General features: G+C 38.0%; 2 protein-coding genes across 4 annotated transcripts; one reads left to right on the top strand and one right to left on the bottom strand.

Moving 5' to 3' along the window:
- The first annotated feature begins 386 nt into the window (after nucleotides 1-386).
- On the top strand, nucleotides 387-2075 carry LOC126381636 (uncharacterized). Its single transcript, XM_050031090.1, has 2 exons — nucleotides 387-1275; nucleotides 1935-2075. Exons 1-2 carry the CDS (start codon nucleotides 435-437, stop codon nucleotides 1994-1996), a joined length of 903 nt encoding a protein of 300 aa, XP_049887047.1. The 5' UTR covers nucleotides 387-434; the 3' UTR covers nucleotides 1997-2075.
- Nucleotides 2076-8064: 5989 nt separating this feature from the next.
- LOC126381635 (uncharacterized) lies at nucleotides 8065-13386 on the bottom strand. Of its 3 annotated transcripts, XM_050031087.1 has the most exons (4): nucleotides 12721-13386; nucleotides 12566-12624; nucleotides 11872-12000; nucleotides 8065-11218 (listed from the first exon to the last, which is right to left on the bottom strand). In XM_050031087.1, the coding sequence occupies exon 4, from the start codon at nucleotides 10610-10612 to the stop codon at nucleotides 8135-8137; it is 2478 nt and encodes an 825-aa protein (XP_049887044.1). In that variant the 5' UTR covers nucleotides 10613-11218; nucleotides 11872-12000; nucleotides 12566-12624; nucleotides 12721-13386; the 3' UTR covers nucleotides 8065-8134. The 3 variants fall into 3 exon arrangements, with proteins under 3 accessions (XP_049887044.1, XP_049887043.1, XP_049887045.1); XM_050031086.1 differs by having other exon boundaries at nucleotides 8065-12000; XM_050031088.1 differs by lacking the exons at nucleotides 12566-12624; nucleotides 12721-13386 and having other exon boundaries at nucleotides 8065-9448; nucleotides 10183-11994.
- Between the last annotated feature and the right edge of the window lie 2484 nt (nucleotides 13387-15870).

Below are 15870 nucleotides of genomic sequence, written 5' to 3'. Positions count from 1 at the left end.
GCAATCGACGTCACTGATTGGCGCTTTACATTTGACAGCGTCCAATCACGATCAACGCGTCCGCTTCACTCTTCCCCATTCGCAGGTTTATTTCCCAGAATCGGCCGAGCCTGCGCGCGTCGTATGAGTAGTTCATTCAACCAGCGAGCGCGCAGAAATCTCACAGCGAGTTTTTTACCGCCGACGCCGACGAGTTTATTGCAATTTTCGTTTGTTTACATTATAACAAACAGTGAAAATAACATTATTTAGTTAATTAATTACATAGTAAGTGATTGGTGCTAAGTTTGTGCAAGATGACGACGACTAGCGAGCTGGTTGCCACGCGAGGATATCTCAAAGGTACAATTACACGTATTTACAACTCTGTGTCGACTTAGGAAAATGTTTCTTCCGCGCAAACTGAAACACTGCTTGCCAAAAAACAAAAGCTAATGCAAGCATTTTCAGAATATGAAACTTCAAACATAAAAATGTTGTCGTTAGATAAAAATGCTAACCTCGAAAGCGACATAACAGAGGTCGAAAATAAGTACTATAGCATTCTCACTATAATAAACAATGAGATTAGTCGTCGTGAGCGCGATTCCAACCAGCAAGCTTCGTCCCCATCATGTAAATTAAAATTACCAGCAATTGATGTGCCTGTTTTCAGTGGAAAGTTTACGGATTACACGCCTTTCATCAACTTATTTAATTCATTGATTGATAGTAACAAATCTATTGATTTTGTTCAAAAGCTATACTATTTACGATCTTATTTGAAAGATGAGGCGCTAGACCTAATAAAAAACTTACCACTGACGGCAGATAGTTACAATAAGGCCATTACTCTATTGGACAATAGGTATAACAATAAGTTTAGAATTGTAAACGAACATATTACCACCATCCTTGATATGAAACCTGTAACAAAATCAACAGCAAGCAATCTTAGGGAATTTGTTGCTACAGTTAGACAGGAACTTGCTGCATTATCCAACTTAGAGCCAAATACGCAATATTGGGATGCTATATTGTTGTGTGTTCTATCCCGCAAACTATATTTGTTCACGAGCCGAGCGTACCAGCTTGAGAGGGACACCCAGCAAGATCCAACAATGGACGACTTCCTTGCCTTCCTGACCAAGAGGGCCCTGGCGATGGAGAATGCTGAACCAGGTATCGGCCAACAGCGGCTGCAGCAGCCCAGAGATCCAAGGGAGCAGTATCGAGGTCCAGCAGGCAGAGCAGTAGTTACCAATGCTACGGCTCAACCACCAGCTTGTCTATACTGTAAGTTGAATCACAAATTATATTTATGTCCCGGTTTCAAATTATTACCTGCAAAGAAAAGAGTTCAGTTTGTTAAAGAGAAGAGCCTGTGTAACATCTGTCTAAGTGCACACACAAGAAAGTGTAGGTACCACTTCCGGTGCACAGAGTGCAAAATGGCACATCACACTCTGCTACATGTCAACACCGACTTACACAATAGTGATACCACACCAGTCGTTGCATCACCTGCCTCTTTGGCAGCGAATAACTATAATGATGTTCTTTTGCCAACAGCAAAGGTGAAAGTCTTCGCTCGAGATGGCACTCCAATTTACCTCAAAGCCCTACTTGACAGTGGGTCCCAGCTGTCTTTCATAACGGATAAAGCCGTACAGCTGCTTGACTTGAAGCCCACAGATAATAATGTCAACGTAATAGGCATCACCAATACAAAGGCAAATGTCAAACGCTGCTTACCTGTGGATATTTATTCAGTGACAAGCCCCTTCAAGGTTTCGACTACCTGCCATGTTGTGGAGCGTATAACTTGTCAACTGCCTCAAAATAAATTCGATCTCCCAAGCCTACATTTGCCGAAACATATACAACTAGCAGACGAAACATTTAACATTCCCAGTGAAATTGATTTGCTAATGGGCGCGGATGTGGTATTTCAGGTCCTGCTGCCGACGTCGGAGTCGCCGGAGCCTCCGAGCTTCCAGTTGGCGCCACCGCGTGAGCGTCCGCAGCATGCATCCTCTGCCACCGTCCATCAGCTACGTCTAATCAACACACACCTGGGCTACATAGTTGGAGGCAATTTACCCCAGCTACCTTCGTCTAATTCTGCTGAACATCCTATGGCGCGACCACCCAGACGAGACCATCAAGTGCATAAGACTGACCACTGTGACTTACGGCCTGAAGAGTTCGAGTTATCTCGCGACACGATGTCTCAAGGAGCTCGCACTGCGACATGAATGCGACCTGCCACTGGCATCATTCAAAATCAGTAACTCCACTTACGTAGATGACGTACTATACTCACACAATGACTTAAACACCATTCTAGAAGCCAAGTCACAACTCCGTCAGCTATTACAGCTCGGCAGCTTCCAGACCCATAAGTGGTCATCCAATGACAGTAGAGTGATCGATGACATTCCTATGACTGAACAACACTTTGACGACCTTGACCTCGAACAAGACGACTGTAGTTTGAAGGCGTTAGGTTTGCAATTAGTCGTCAAAAATGACCAATTCAAAATTACTTGTCCAGAGCCCTTTCATAGTGATAAGATCACTAAAAGAGATATCTTGTCCTACATAGGAAAGTTTTACGACCCACTAGGTTTTATTAGTCCTGTTGTGGTACAGGCCAAAGCTATCATGCAGAAATTATGGTCTTCCAAGACAGACTGGGATTCCACGCCTGATGACGACATTAGGAAAGAATGGCTCGAGTTTTCTTCCAGTCTTGCCGAGATGAAACCAATTTTTATTAACAGAAACATCTCTGTATCAGATGACGACATTGTGGAACTTATAGGTTTTTCAGATGCTTCCAGCACGACGGCGTATGGCTGCTGTGTCTACTTACGTGTTACCCATCCATCAGGCGACGTAGATGTACGTTTACTTTGCTCCAAGTCTCGTATCAATCCCCTGCAGAACAAGGGTATGACAGTCCCGCGTTTAGAGCTGAATGCCGCGCTGCTTCTCTCCATGCTTATTTCCAAGGTGCGGGCTACGCTGAATTTAAAAATCAAAATAAGCAATGTTTACTTATTTACAGACTCGCAAATCGTACTCGCATGGTTACACACGCAACCCATAAAGCTCACTGCTTACGTCGCGAATCGTGTGAAGGCTATTACTAACAATACAGCTGATTGTCGTTGGCTTTACGTCAACACGAAAGACAACCCGGCTGACTACATAAGCAGAGGAGTACGTCCACAAGAACTTGCTGACTGCGCTATGTGGTGGTGTGGGCCGGCTATGTTGCATGATCCTGGTTTTTGTTTTGATGTCGGTTTCAGCTTACCTTCAGACATTCCAGAGACGAAAGTTGGTCCAGCATTCTCCATCAGTCAGGCAGTCTCTACAGGGGTCGTTACTAATACTGTTTTTCAACAGCTTCACAAACATTCTAGTATTTCTAAAATGGTTCGTATAATGGCTTACGTTATGAGATTTATTAATAATTTAAAATCTCACAAAGTCACACGCAAGTTCCTTTCTAGCACAGAATTAAATTCTGCTCTAATGTTGCTTGTCAGACATGAACAAGAAGTTCATTTCAGTGAGGAAATGTCATGTATTAATAATAATAAACCTGTTAAAGGTCCCTTGCACAGCTTACATCCATTCATTGATAACATGGGCATTTTGCGCGTAGGTGGTAGGCTACATCATTCTAATATACCATACCTGCAAAAACATCAGGCTATTCTACCTAAAAATTCGCATGTTACCAAGTGCATTGTTATAAGTGAGCATGAAAGGCTGCTCCATGCAGGGCCTAAACTTTTATTGACTAATTTAAACCAAAAATTTTGGATAACAAATGGCTTAATGTTTGTAAAAAGTATAACGCATAAATGCATTGTATGTTTCAGACAAAAGGCTACAGCTTCGAAGCAGTTGATGGGCTCCCTGCCGGCCGGAAGGGTAACTGCTACAAGTCGCCCTTTCGAGAAGGTTGGAGTAGATTTCGCTGAGCCTATAGATGTCAAACTTTCACGTGTGAGACGGTCGGTCACGGGCAAGGGGTATATTTGTGTTTACGTTTGTTTCGCCACTAAGGCAGTTCATTTAGAGCTAGCGTCCGACCTCACAACTGATACCTACCTAGCATGTCTAAGACGATTCGTTTCTAGAAGGGGACTGCCCAGTGAAATATACTCCGACAACGCCAGCACCTTCAAGGGGGCACAGAGCCAGTTAACTGAACTGTATGCCTTGCAGTCCTCTCGGGACCACCAAGGGAAAGTGCATGATTATTCAGCTCAACATGGAATCGATTTTCATTTTATTCCTAGCTACTCACCTACCTTTGGTGGCCTCTGGGAGGCTGCCGTTAAAAGTACAAAGTACCACCTTAAGAGAGTAGTACAAGGTCATTTATTAACATATGAACAGATCAATACTATTCTAGTAGAAATTGAATGTATCTTAAATTCGAGGCCTCTTGTCCCTTTATCCAGTAGCGATGTTAACGATTACAGTTATCTTACTCCTGGCCACTTTATAATTGGTAATGCATTAACTATGTACCCAGAAAAGGACGTATCGAATGTACCTCAAAATAGATTAAAATTTTGGCAACTATGTACTCATGTAAAACAATCTTTTTGGAAAATGTGGCACAAGGATTACCTTAATCTCTTGCAAAATAGACCTAAGTGGTTAGATATTTCTCCTAATATAAAATTAGGGTCTCTTGTTATTTTGAAGGAGGATAATGTTCCCACCATGGAGTGGAAAATGGCTAGAGTTGTAAAACTTGTACCTGGTCATGACGGCCACGTGCGCGCTGTAGAAGTCAAGACTTCCAATGGTCATACACATGTGCGCTCCATTGTGAAAGTGTGTGTCTTGCCCATAGATGACTAATAGTGTTATAAGATTACTTACAGTTTACAGATTTACAATTTACTTTATTTACCTTTTTGTACTAGGGGCAATACATATTATGTGTACTCTTTATTTGGTTTGATATGCCAAGATTTTATGTGTATTTCTTTTCGTTGTGTAAAATGTATATGTCACCGTAAAATTGTAAATAACGTTAGATTATAATCTATCGATTTGAATCTCGCGAGATTGTGAACTGTCGAATAATTATGAATCGTATCATATTGCTTACAATTTAACGTATTATTTTTCGGTAGATTATAATTTATCGAAGTGAAACCGTCAAATTGTGATACGAAACGCACCTCGCGTGCTATACCATAGAGTTACAAAACTATTAGAGTGAGCATAATGTTAATTTGGGATTCTCTTAAAATGCATAAATGTTTTTGTCATAATTTTAATTATCATAATCCTTTTTTCATAACGTTTTTTAGCATAATAGTTTTACTTTCCCATAATAACATCTAGGAATACTGGTTTGTTAGGTATAACTTATTTTTGGGATTAATAAATAGATATCCATAATTCTTTTTTAGAATAATAGTGTTTTGTCATAATTTTTACAAGGCATAACAGTAGGTTAGGGTGCGGCGGGGGTGGCCCTTGGGCCACCCCTATGCCGCCAGCATGTTTATCTTACACACGAAAAGTATACTGAATGATACGTTTCAGATTTTTTAATTTTGATACATTTTTTCTTACCATGTGATGTCATAATTATTGATTACTTACTAAATAATTAATAAATACGTACTTGATTTCACAATCTTGAAGAGCATTTATTTTATTTGACTGACACCCGTGTTTTATTCCTAACTCTATGGACACAGAACGGTCTAATGTAAGGCCGACCAATCAGGGACAGCCGTCGGACAGTTGACAATTTGACAATTGTAAGATTGTGATTTAACAGTTTTACTTCGATAGATTATAATCTGACGAATAATAATACGTTAAATTGTAAGCAGTATATTACGTTTCACAATTTTTCGACAGTTCACAATCTCGCGAGATAGATTATAATCTAACGTTATTTACAATTTTACGGTGACATATACTTACCAAAACTTAATTATAAGTAAAACTCTTTTATTTGATGTTTAAGCTTTATATAAACCACATACTTACGAACTTAATTTTAAGGTGTGTTCCAATTTATAATAATTGATTTAAAATAAGGCTTAACTTCGTTATTACTTGTAACTTATTTTTATGCATACATTAGTACTTGTGTGTTTCCCTTTAGCACATAATTTGTAGCCTTACGCATGTTAGGTAACTTAGGTTTTAACTTAAATGTTTTTTATGACTTAGAAGTGTATTTGTGATAGGTCAAATTTAGATATTTTCAACCTAAGTTCTTTGTGATAGACTTAGCTATATCTTAATGGCACTTAGTTCTTTTGTGAGGCCGCAACATGTTGGCAACACCAACACAATTTAAAAATAAAAAATATAGTTTGTTAGTCTGACGTCACTTCCTGTTACATTTCGTCCATCATCGTTGTAAGCTCCTTTGTTGCTCGCATAATTTACGCGAAATAAAAGTGTTTATTCAAGTCTCCGAGTGTTTTAATTAGTGCAGTGAAAGCAGCTCAACCTCACCATCTACACATACAGTCCACTAGCCCCAGCTGACACTTTATATGATACAGTTGGACGAGACTTGAGCCTCTCACTTCTCCTAAGTTGTATGTCACTTTCGGAGTTTTCTGTATTTGGTATAGGGAGATCACTTTGATTTGATTCACGCGCATCATGGTTTAATTTGGGTACTAGGACAACTATCGTCATTAGATTTTGAAACATCTGATTTAGTATTGTCAGAGTTTTGAGACTTTGTTGACACTGATGTTAATTGATCATCAGTTTTGCCACGAGAATTTTCACTATTCTCTTCAAGCTTTGATTTCGGCCTGGACTGCACGAAATTCGTCTCATCCACGATAACATCTCTGACTACTACAAACTTGTCACATTCAGGGTTCCAAACTTTATAGCCGTTTGGTTCATACCCCACAAGTATACCCTTCCATGACTTGTCGTCGAACTTCGCTTTGTTCGTTTTTATAAATATGTACATAGACTGTTGATCCAAAAACTTTTAAATATTTTATTTGTGGTTTTCTATTATGCCACATCTCAAACGGCGTTTTTGAAAGACTAAGTGCTCTGGTTGGTGTTATATTTATCAAATAGACTGCAGTCAACACTGCCTCCCCCCAGAACTTTTTGTCTAACTTAGCCCCGTTTACCATAGAACGAGCTTTTTCAGTAATGGTCCTCACCATTCTTTCAGAAACGCCATTTAATTGTGGAGTACGTGGAACCGTCAGGTGATAAGTAATACCTTTTTCAACACAATAAGCTTTCATTTCAGTCGACAGGTATTCTCCACCATTATCACAATATACAGGGTGTAACGGAACGGGGGTATCAACCCGAAGTGTGCCTACTCTGTCACTATCTACAAATCACATGCGAGAGTATTGGCCGCCTAAATTCATATTTGCATTAGTTATGAGCAATTGAATTCCAGGTCTTCATGTAATAAATTCAAATTTGCACAACACTACGTAGCAATCAGCTGTTCAAGGTATTTAACTTTTGAGTGAACAGCTACCACCTCTTTTATTTATGCCTGCCCTAGTAAAGGGTAAACGTGCCAGTGATGGCCATATTAATCAATATTTTTTAAATTGTTTTGTTTCATCCTTGTGAGGCCAAGATTTTCAGACACAATAGTTAAAAAATAGGTAAAAAAACTTTTTAAGTTAAACGGTTTTATGTTAAACATACATTGCAATGTTTAAGCTAAATGTACTAAAAACCAAAAAATAATAAAATAGATACAGTCGTGGGAATTATAAACATATGCATATGTGCGTCGCTGGTATTGAATGTGAATAAAAACACATGCTTAAATATTTAGAATGGACTGTATTAATTAAATTTTACAAAAAGGTGGAAAATGCAACACCCATCGCCATGATGGTTAAAGGGTAGAAGAAAGAATAAAATTCGGTGTTGCCATAATATAAAATAAATTTAGTGTATACTACACATATTCCGCAACACGGCAAAAAGAACAAAGATTAAAAAGTACAAACGTTTAAACTAAGTAAAAAGATGAACAAAATTGTTTTTTTAATTATGATGAAAATAAGCAACTAGTTTTTAATATAAACTTGAAAATAAATTATTTGTTCTTTTTGTTTTAAACTTAAAATTATTCTTACTCATTATCTATAGGTAGGATACATACTTTGTGAATACTAGTTTTCACTATAGAACCTTTACAAGTTTTAATGGAAAGTGCTCTCACTTTGCCATCAGCCCCGGGAAAAACATCTACTACTCTAGCCAAGGGCCACAACAGTGGGGCTACATTGTCCTCTTTAACTATGACTAAAGAGCCAACCTTAATATTATTACAAACATTTCTCCATTTAGGCCTACTTTGTAATTGAATGATATATTGTTTGTGCCACTTAAAGGTACTAGCGTTATCACAATATATAATAGAAGGTTTATTCCTTCGAGAAATAAATCTCTTAAGAGCATTTAGAAAACAATCTGTAGTTAAATCAGTACATAATTCTACATGAATAGCCTTTGTTATGAAACAAACAAAAATAAGTATGTATGCCTTTTGTATAACTGGCTTTCTAACACGTAACATTTTTACATTAAATGGGCCCCCATAGTCAATACCTACTTTTTTAAAAACTCTACAAGGGTTGACCCTGTCAGATGGAAGTGAACCCATAAGTTGTTCAGCATTCTTAGCCTTTAACTTAAAACAAATTAAACATTTATGCAAGACATGCTTAACTTTTCTTATACCATTTACAATGTGGTAAATTTGACTTAAATTAGTCAAAACAAGCTTGGGCCCAGCATGCAATAATATTCCATGTTCCTTTTTAATTAAATAATGAACTATTTTAGAACCTTTAGGCAATATAATGGGATGCTTTTTTGAATATGGAATATCAGCATAATGGAGCCTACCTCCTACACGGAGTATATCCATGTTATCAAGAAAGGGATTTAACGCTTTAAGATTGGACTTCAATAAAGGTTGTTTAGATTTTAAAACATTAATTTCTTGACTGAAAAACTTTCTTTGTTCATTTCTAAGAATGATTTTTAAAGCAAAGTCCAACTCTTTAGGCATCAAATTACCATATATCCTATCCTCTTTCTTACTTTTACAATTTTTAACAAATCTAAAGATATATGCAACAATTCTTTTCATTTTATCAATGTTTGAACAATTATTAAACAATGGTAAGTCCTCAGTTATTGAAATTACATGTGAAGTTTTTAATTCTGGAATGTCTTTAGGTAACTTCACATTTTCACACACAGGATTAAAATCCAGCTGGCTTAAAAATGTGGGACCATGCCACCAAAGATCATGACTTTGTAATAAATGAGGTTCTACGCCTCTAGACAGGCAGTCAGCTGGGTTTTGTGAAGTATTTACATAATACCAAGAGAAATTCCCTGTCAACTCAATAATACATTTGATTCTATTAGCCACATATACACTGAGTTTTATAGGATTGGTTTTTAACCATGCCAGAACAATTTGTGAGTCAACATATAGGTAGACATTAACATCAAATCGCGGACTTATTATATCATACACTTTTTTAGTTAATTTAGCAAGTAACAATGCACTATTTAATTCCAATCTAGGTGTGCTCAACTCTTTTATAGGATTCACCCGAGATTTAGAGCATAATAAATTCACCGTAACCTCATCATTGACACCAACAGATCTCATATAAAGTGAACAGCCATAGGCTTTATTAGAAGCGTCGGCAAACCCAATGATGTCAATTGACTTGGCTTCACAAGTGTTTAAATTTCTTTTAACTACAATATCATTCATTTTAGTTAAATGGTCAGCAAAAGTTTTGAATTCCTGATTGAGCTGGTCAGGCAAAGGAGAATCCCAATTACATTTAGACAGCCATGTTTGCTGCATTAGAAGTTTTGCTTTAACAACAATAGGTCCAACCAGTCCCAATGGGTCAAATATTTTGCACACAAATGATAATACATCACGTTTGGTGTATTTATCTAATAAATTTTGTTCAGGAGAACTTATTACAAGTGTGTCATCATCTAATTTACATTTTATACCTAAATTCTTGACAACACTGTTATCTTTTTCTGAAAAATGAACATCACCTTTATGTTGAGAAGTTAATGGAATGTCCTGTAACAATGAATTATCATTTGCACACCATTTATGCAGTGAAAAGCCACCTTTTTTTAACAATTGAATAAGTTCGTCCCTTGTTTTTATAAGTTGACCTAAGTCATTATCAGATAAGCAAATGTCATCAACATAAGTTTTATGCAATAGTGCATCGGAAGCCAGGCAAAACTGATCCCTATACCGGTTAGCTAACTCAACCAAACAACGCGTGGCTAAATATGAGGAGCTTTTTAGACCATAGGTGACAGTCTGAAGTTGCAGACACTGTATAGCACTGTCTGAAGCCGGCCTCCACAATATGTTTTGCAATTGGCGGTGTGATGGTGTCACGTTTATACATCTGAACATTTTTTGAATGTCACAATTTAAAATATACTTGTAAAGTCTAAACAATATAAGAATGCTAAATAGATCATTCTGCACAACAGGCCCATTTAATAAGACATCATTAAGTGAAATTTTAGACAAACTTTGCATTGAACCATCAAATACTACTCTTAATTTTGTAGTTAAACTGTTTTCATTGAAAACTGGATGATGAGGCAAAAAGAACACTGCCTGATCCTCCAAATTATATTCAGACACATCTATATATTTGGCATGGCCTAAATCTACATATTCATCAATAAATGCTTTATAGTTTTGAAATAAAGTGTCATCCTTTTTAAATCTTAATTCCAAGTTATGAAATCGTTTCAATGCACATGAAAGAGAATTACCCAAATGCAATTTATTAATATCCTGTTTGAGAGGTAAAGCCACCTCAAACTTGTCATCATGTAAAACAACAGACTCTTTAAATATTTGTTCAGTTAACTGTTGTTCAGTTTCCCCTTCAGTATAAACTTCAGGTACTTTTTCTGTTTGCCAGAACTGTGAAACAATTTTGTCTAAGTGACAATGAGGTTGAATAAACTCGTTACTTGTGCCAGAGAGGTTAGATTGCGTTGTGCAAAAGTTAGAAGCCAAGCATGAAGATGTAGGTGCATAGGCAGGAACCCTCCCGGCGACCACAAAGCCGAAGCGTGTGTTTTGCAGGAATAGCTCCCCAGGTACAACCGGAATCTGGTCACGAAGTAGAACCTGAAAAAATATGTCGCAACCTAGGAGAATGCTAATCTTGTCACAAGTATCAAAGTCATTATCTGCCAGCCTAACATAGGATGGAAAATGATATTTATGTTTTTGTACCAAAAACTGTGGCATGTCAGATGTAATATTTTTTACTACATGGCAAGTCAATGACATTTTAAAATCGTTTGTAGTAGAATTGATGTCTAATGTGGTCTGTTGTGTTGAAATATTTGAACCATCACACACACCTGTAACCTTAACATTAGTAGGCTGTAACTTACAACCTATTTGATCAGCAAGATCAGAAGAAACAAATGAGACTTGGCTCCCTGAGTCAAGTAAAGCACGTGCGTAAATTGGCAGCCCGTCCTTATTATATAATTTAACCCTAACTGTGGGCAATAAGACATTATCATTTTTATTAGCTAATAAGCTGACTTTCTGCTCACTGCTTTGAGGAACGTCCTCATGCAACAAAGTGTTGTGCGTACCCTTGCATTTAGCACAATTAAAAGTGAAAAAACATTTTTTATTTAGGTGCTCATTAAGACATATTTTACATAATTTATGTTTGCAAACAAACTCATTACGGTTAGTGGGCTCAACAAGCTTGAAACTTGGACATTGATGCAGTTTATGACTGTGTGAGTTGCAATACTTACAGTTAATGGGCTTTATGATATCATTATTATTTTTATTAGCATTATTTTTTGAAGTTACTAGGCTGTTGCGGCGCACAGAAGATGCTGGCGCGCTTTCTCCGAGGGTCTCGAGAGCTGCTGCCCGGTTATCTAAAAAGGTCAAAAAATCCTTCAGGTTAGGCAAATTACTGTCACTTTGCTTTTCTAAATGAAATGCTCGCAGTGTATATTGGTCAATTTTCCTTTGTAAAATGGAAATTATTATCCAATCCCATGATTCCACAGGCACATCTAAATTTTTAAGAGCGCCTATATGTTGTCTCGTAGTTGAGACCAAGGTTCGCAGAGCAGGAGCAGAAGTCTTACTTTGTACAGGCAGGTCCAAAATGGCAACAATGTGATTATTAACCACCTGCTTTTCATTATCAAACCGTTGCTTTAACAACTGCAAGGCAACAGCATAATTTTCACTTGTAAGTGTCAAGTGTTGTATAATATTGTGGGCTTCGCCACAAAGCAAGCTCCTCAAATAATAAAACTTGTCGCACGGCGACAGAGAGGGGTCTTGATCTATAACATCTTTGAATAGATTATAAAAACTGTGAAATTCACTTAATTCACCATAAAATTTTGGGAGTTCAATCGGTGGAAGACGTCTGGCTGGAGGCCTATCCTCTTTTTTGTAGCTTTCTAGACATCTAGAAAAGATACTTACGCTGTCATAATATCGGCCTTCAACCTCGAACACGTTTTCCGTTTTCTCATCATTTGAATCTAGAATGGAAATTCGTAGGTTATAGTCAATATACTGATCGAAACATTTGGTTAGCCTATTGAGCTTTTCCTGAATTATATAGGAATCAATTTTACCTGGCGCCGATTGTAATTCCCGTGCGTAATTATACATGCGAGTTATGGAACTCTTTACATGGCCTCGGGAGGCCACCAGGCCTTTTAAATCGCTTCCTTGCTCCATTATCGAAACCACCCAAATACGTCAGTAACAAATTTGCAATAGAACTATTAAATTTAAACAGTTGAAACAGTATTTTTAACAATATGAACTCCAAAATTCTTAAATACGTTAACACGCAATAAAACAATAGAATGACAATAATAAAACAAAATGGCTAACAAAGCCGAAATGCTTCCGGAAACTCCGTTGCGCGGGGGCAAATTATCGAAAGACACAACACACACGTCACTAAATCTTGCAGCTCGTTCTTTCTCGCAGCGTCTTGATGTCGTCGTCTCGCTCCTTCACTCGAACGTTCCGTTTAACGCAAACAATTGAATGTCAATGTTTTTTATTTTTATTTTAAAGTCATATAAAATGTAAGTTTTAAAAAACCGGTAAATCGGAAAAGGTACGTTACGTATAGCGAAACGTGTTTAAAAACAAATGTTTATTGTATTTTTGCACTATGGTTGCGCGATTGTTGCCAACCAAATAAAACAAATGCAAAGTTCAACACAGATTGTAAAAATAATAGGTAAAATTAAAATGGCGTTGCAGATTTATAGAATCATGCAGTCCGATGAAATAAAATGTTCCACTTTTTGTCAATAGCACAAAATGCGAATTAAATTTGTTTTGTCAATGGCACAAAACGCGAAATTTAAAGTTTGTTTTGTCAATAGCACAAAACGTAAAAAGTCTGATGATTTATCGAATCATGCAGTATAAAAATTATCCACCTTGTTGGAAATTGACCGTGTATTGACCGTGTATGCATCACCCTTATAAGACCATAGATTAATAACATTACTTTTTATGTAGACATATTGTCTTTGCTCTCAACTGTCATTCCTTCTTCTTTGTTCAATGTCCGTACCAACTAGTCGACTCTTACGCCTATTTTATTTACGTAATTATATCGTGATATATCGTACAAGCAATATTGTAATCTCAAGTGCCAAAAACGTTTATTATACGCAGATCAGCTTCATCAGCATATTTGTGTTTTTATTTCATCAAACCAATCGCCGGTCCACGATTTACCTCGCCACAGGTTATGGGCCCAGCATACCTAGATTGGTTTATGCCCTAACCTTTGTGTGCAGGTTTCAGCGGTGGCTGTTCATCGGAGTGCATTTTGTCGGTGAGCTTGTCGGCGCGCCTTCCCTGCTGGTCGCCGTGCTCCCGTCGTCCTGTTTTTACATGCCTCGTGTGAACTGAGCACGCTTATGTCAAAATGTCAAACAATGAAGATAATGGTAACACGTTGTCGAATGTTCCAGTCGCCTTTGCAGGACAAAATATTGAGAAACTGCGCGGCGTGGAAAATTACCATGTGTGGAAATATCAGATGAAGCTTTTGCTAACTTTGGAGGGCCTATGGAAAACTGTAGAAGGAACGGATACCGACACCACGCGCGACGGTCGTGCTTTGGCCCGCATCGGATTGAGTGTTATGTCCTCATGTCATCAACACGTTCGTGATGCTAATACAGCTAAGGAGGCATGGACTAACCTCGAGAAAATATTTCAGGACAAAGGTCTGTATAGGCGTGTTTTGCTATTGCGTCAGCTACACAGAATTGAATACTGTCAGTTCGGTTCAATGTCTCGCTATATAGAATCTGTAATGAATTTGGTTTGCCAGTTAGCTGACATTGGTAAAGTCATCGAGGACAAAGAAATTGCCGAACTTCTTCTAAGTGGTTTGCCTGAAGAATTTGATGCTTTGGTTTCTAACTTGGAAACTGCCTGCATGACCAATAGTGATTTAAGCAGTGAGATTGTTCGCTCACGGTTACTGCAAGAGGAATCTAGAAAAAGAAAATCTGACAACACGGAGAATGCTGCTTTTTATACAAACAAGAAGAATTATTCATCCAGTACGAGCGGAGTCGTGAAGAAGATTGTGTGTCACTACTGCGGGAAGCAAGGTCACATCAAGAGCAAGTGCTACAAGATGCGACGTGATAAGAAGAGTGATCACAAGCCCGTCAATCACTCACTCCTCGCTACGGGAATGGAGACAACCGCTTTCTTCGTGAAGAGTTGTGACTGGTATATTGATTCCGGTTGTTCCAATCATCTGTGTAACAATAGGGAACTGATGAGCAACTATAAGGAGATCAAAGGGAACAAGATCTTACTAGCAAATAACGAGTCTCTAGCTGCAGAGGGTGTTGGTGAAATCCAATTGGATGATTCATTTGGATCCAAGATTGAAAAGGTATTATTTGTTCCTAACTTGACTACTAATTTACTGTCTGTAAGTAGGCTAACCGAGAAGGGTTTGACTGTGGTGTTCGATAAGAATAGATGTAATATTTATAAAGATTGTAAAGTTCTTGGCAACCCGATTACCTCCGCATCTAGTTTTAATGGTCTTTATAAATGGGATAGGTATAGTCTAGCTGGTACTTCGCAAAAAGTGCACTCAATGTTCTTGTGTGATAGACAAGAAGCAGGTAGTGCTAAGGTCGCTGCCTCTGTGCCGATGTTGCCAATGGAGGTCTGGCACAGGCGCTTGGGGCATTTAGGGGTAAAGGGAATGTGTGCTTTAAAGGACGATCTAGCAACTGGATTGTGTTTTCAGGTTTGTAAAGATGTCAAGTGCGAAACCTGTCTGCTTGGGAAGCAAGCTGCCTTGCCGTTCCCCGCCGACGAGGTTGCACGTGCTACTTGTCCCTTAGAAATAATCCATAGTGATGTCGCTGGCCCTATGCAAGAGGCAAGCTTTGGAGGTGCGAAGTACATGGTGACGTTCACAGATGACTTCACAAGGAAGACGTACGCATATTTGATGAAGAATAAATCGGAGGTAATGCATCATTTTATTACATTTAAAAATGAAGTAGAAAAGCAATTGGGGTTGCATATCAAAATTTTACGTTCCGACAATGGGTCTGAGTACTGTAATAGTAGTTTTGCTGAATTTTTAAGAAAAGAGGGGATCATTCATCAAACTACTGTGCCTTATTGCCCGCAGCAGAATGGTGTGTCTGAGCGATTAAATAGGACGCTTTTGGACAAAGCGAGATGCTTATTAATTGATGCTGGTCTCT

Source organism: Pectinophora gossypiella, unplaced genomic scaffold (genome assembly GCF_024362695.1).
Source record: "Pectinophora gossypiella unplaced genomic scaffold, ilPecGoss1.1 Pgos_70, whole genome shotgun sequence".
Taxonomy (NCBI): Eukaryota; Metazoa; Arthropoda; class Insecta; order Lepidoptera; family Gelechiidae; genus Pectinophora; species Pectinophora gossypiella.
This window is presented reverse-complemented; position numbering and strand designations above follow the sequence as displayed.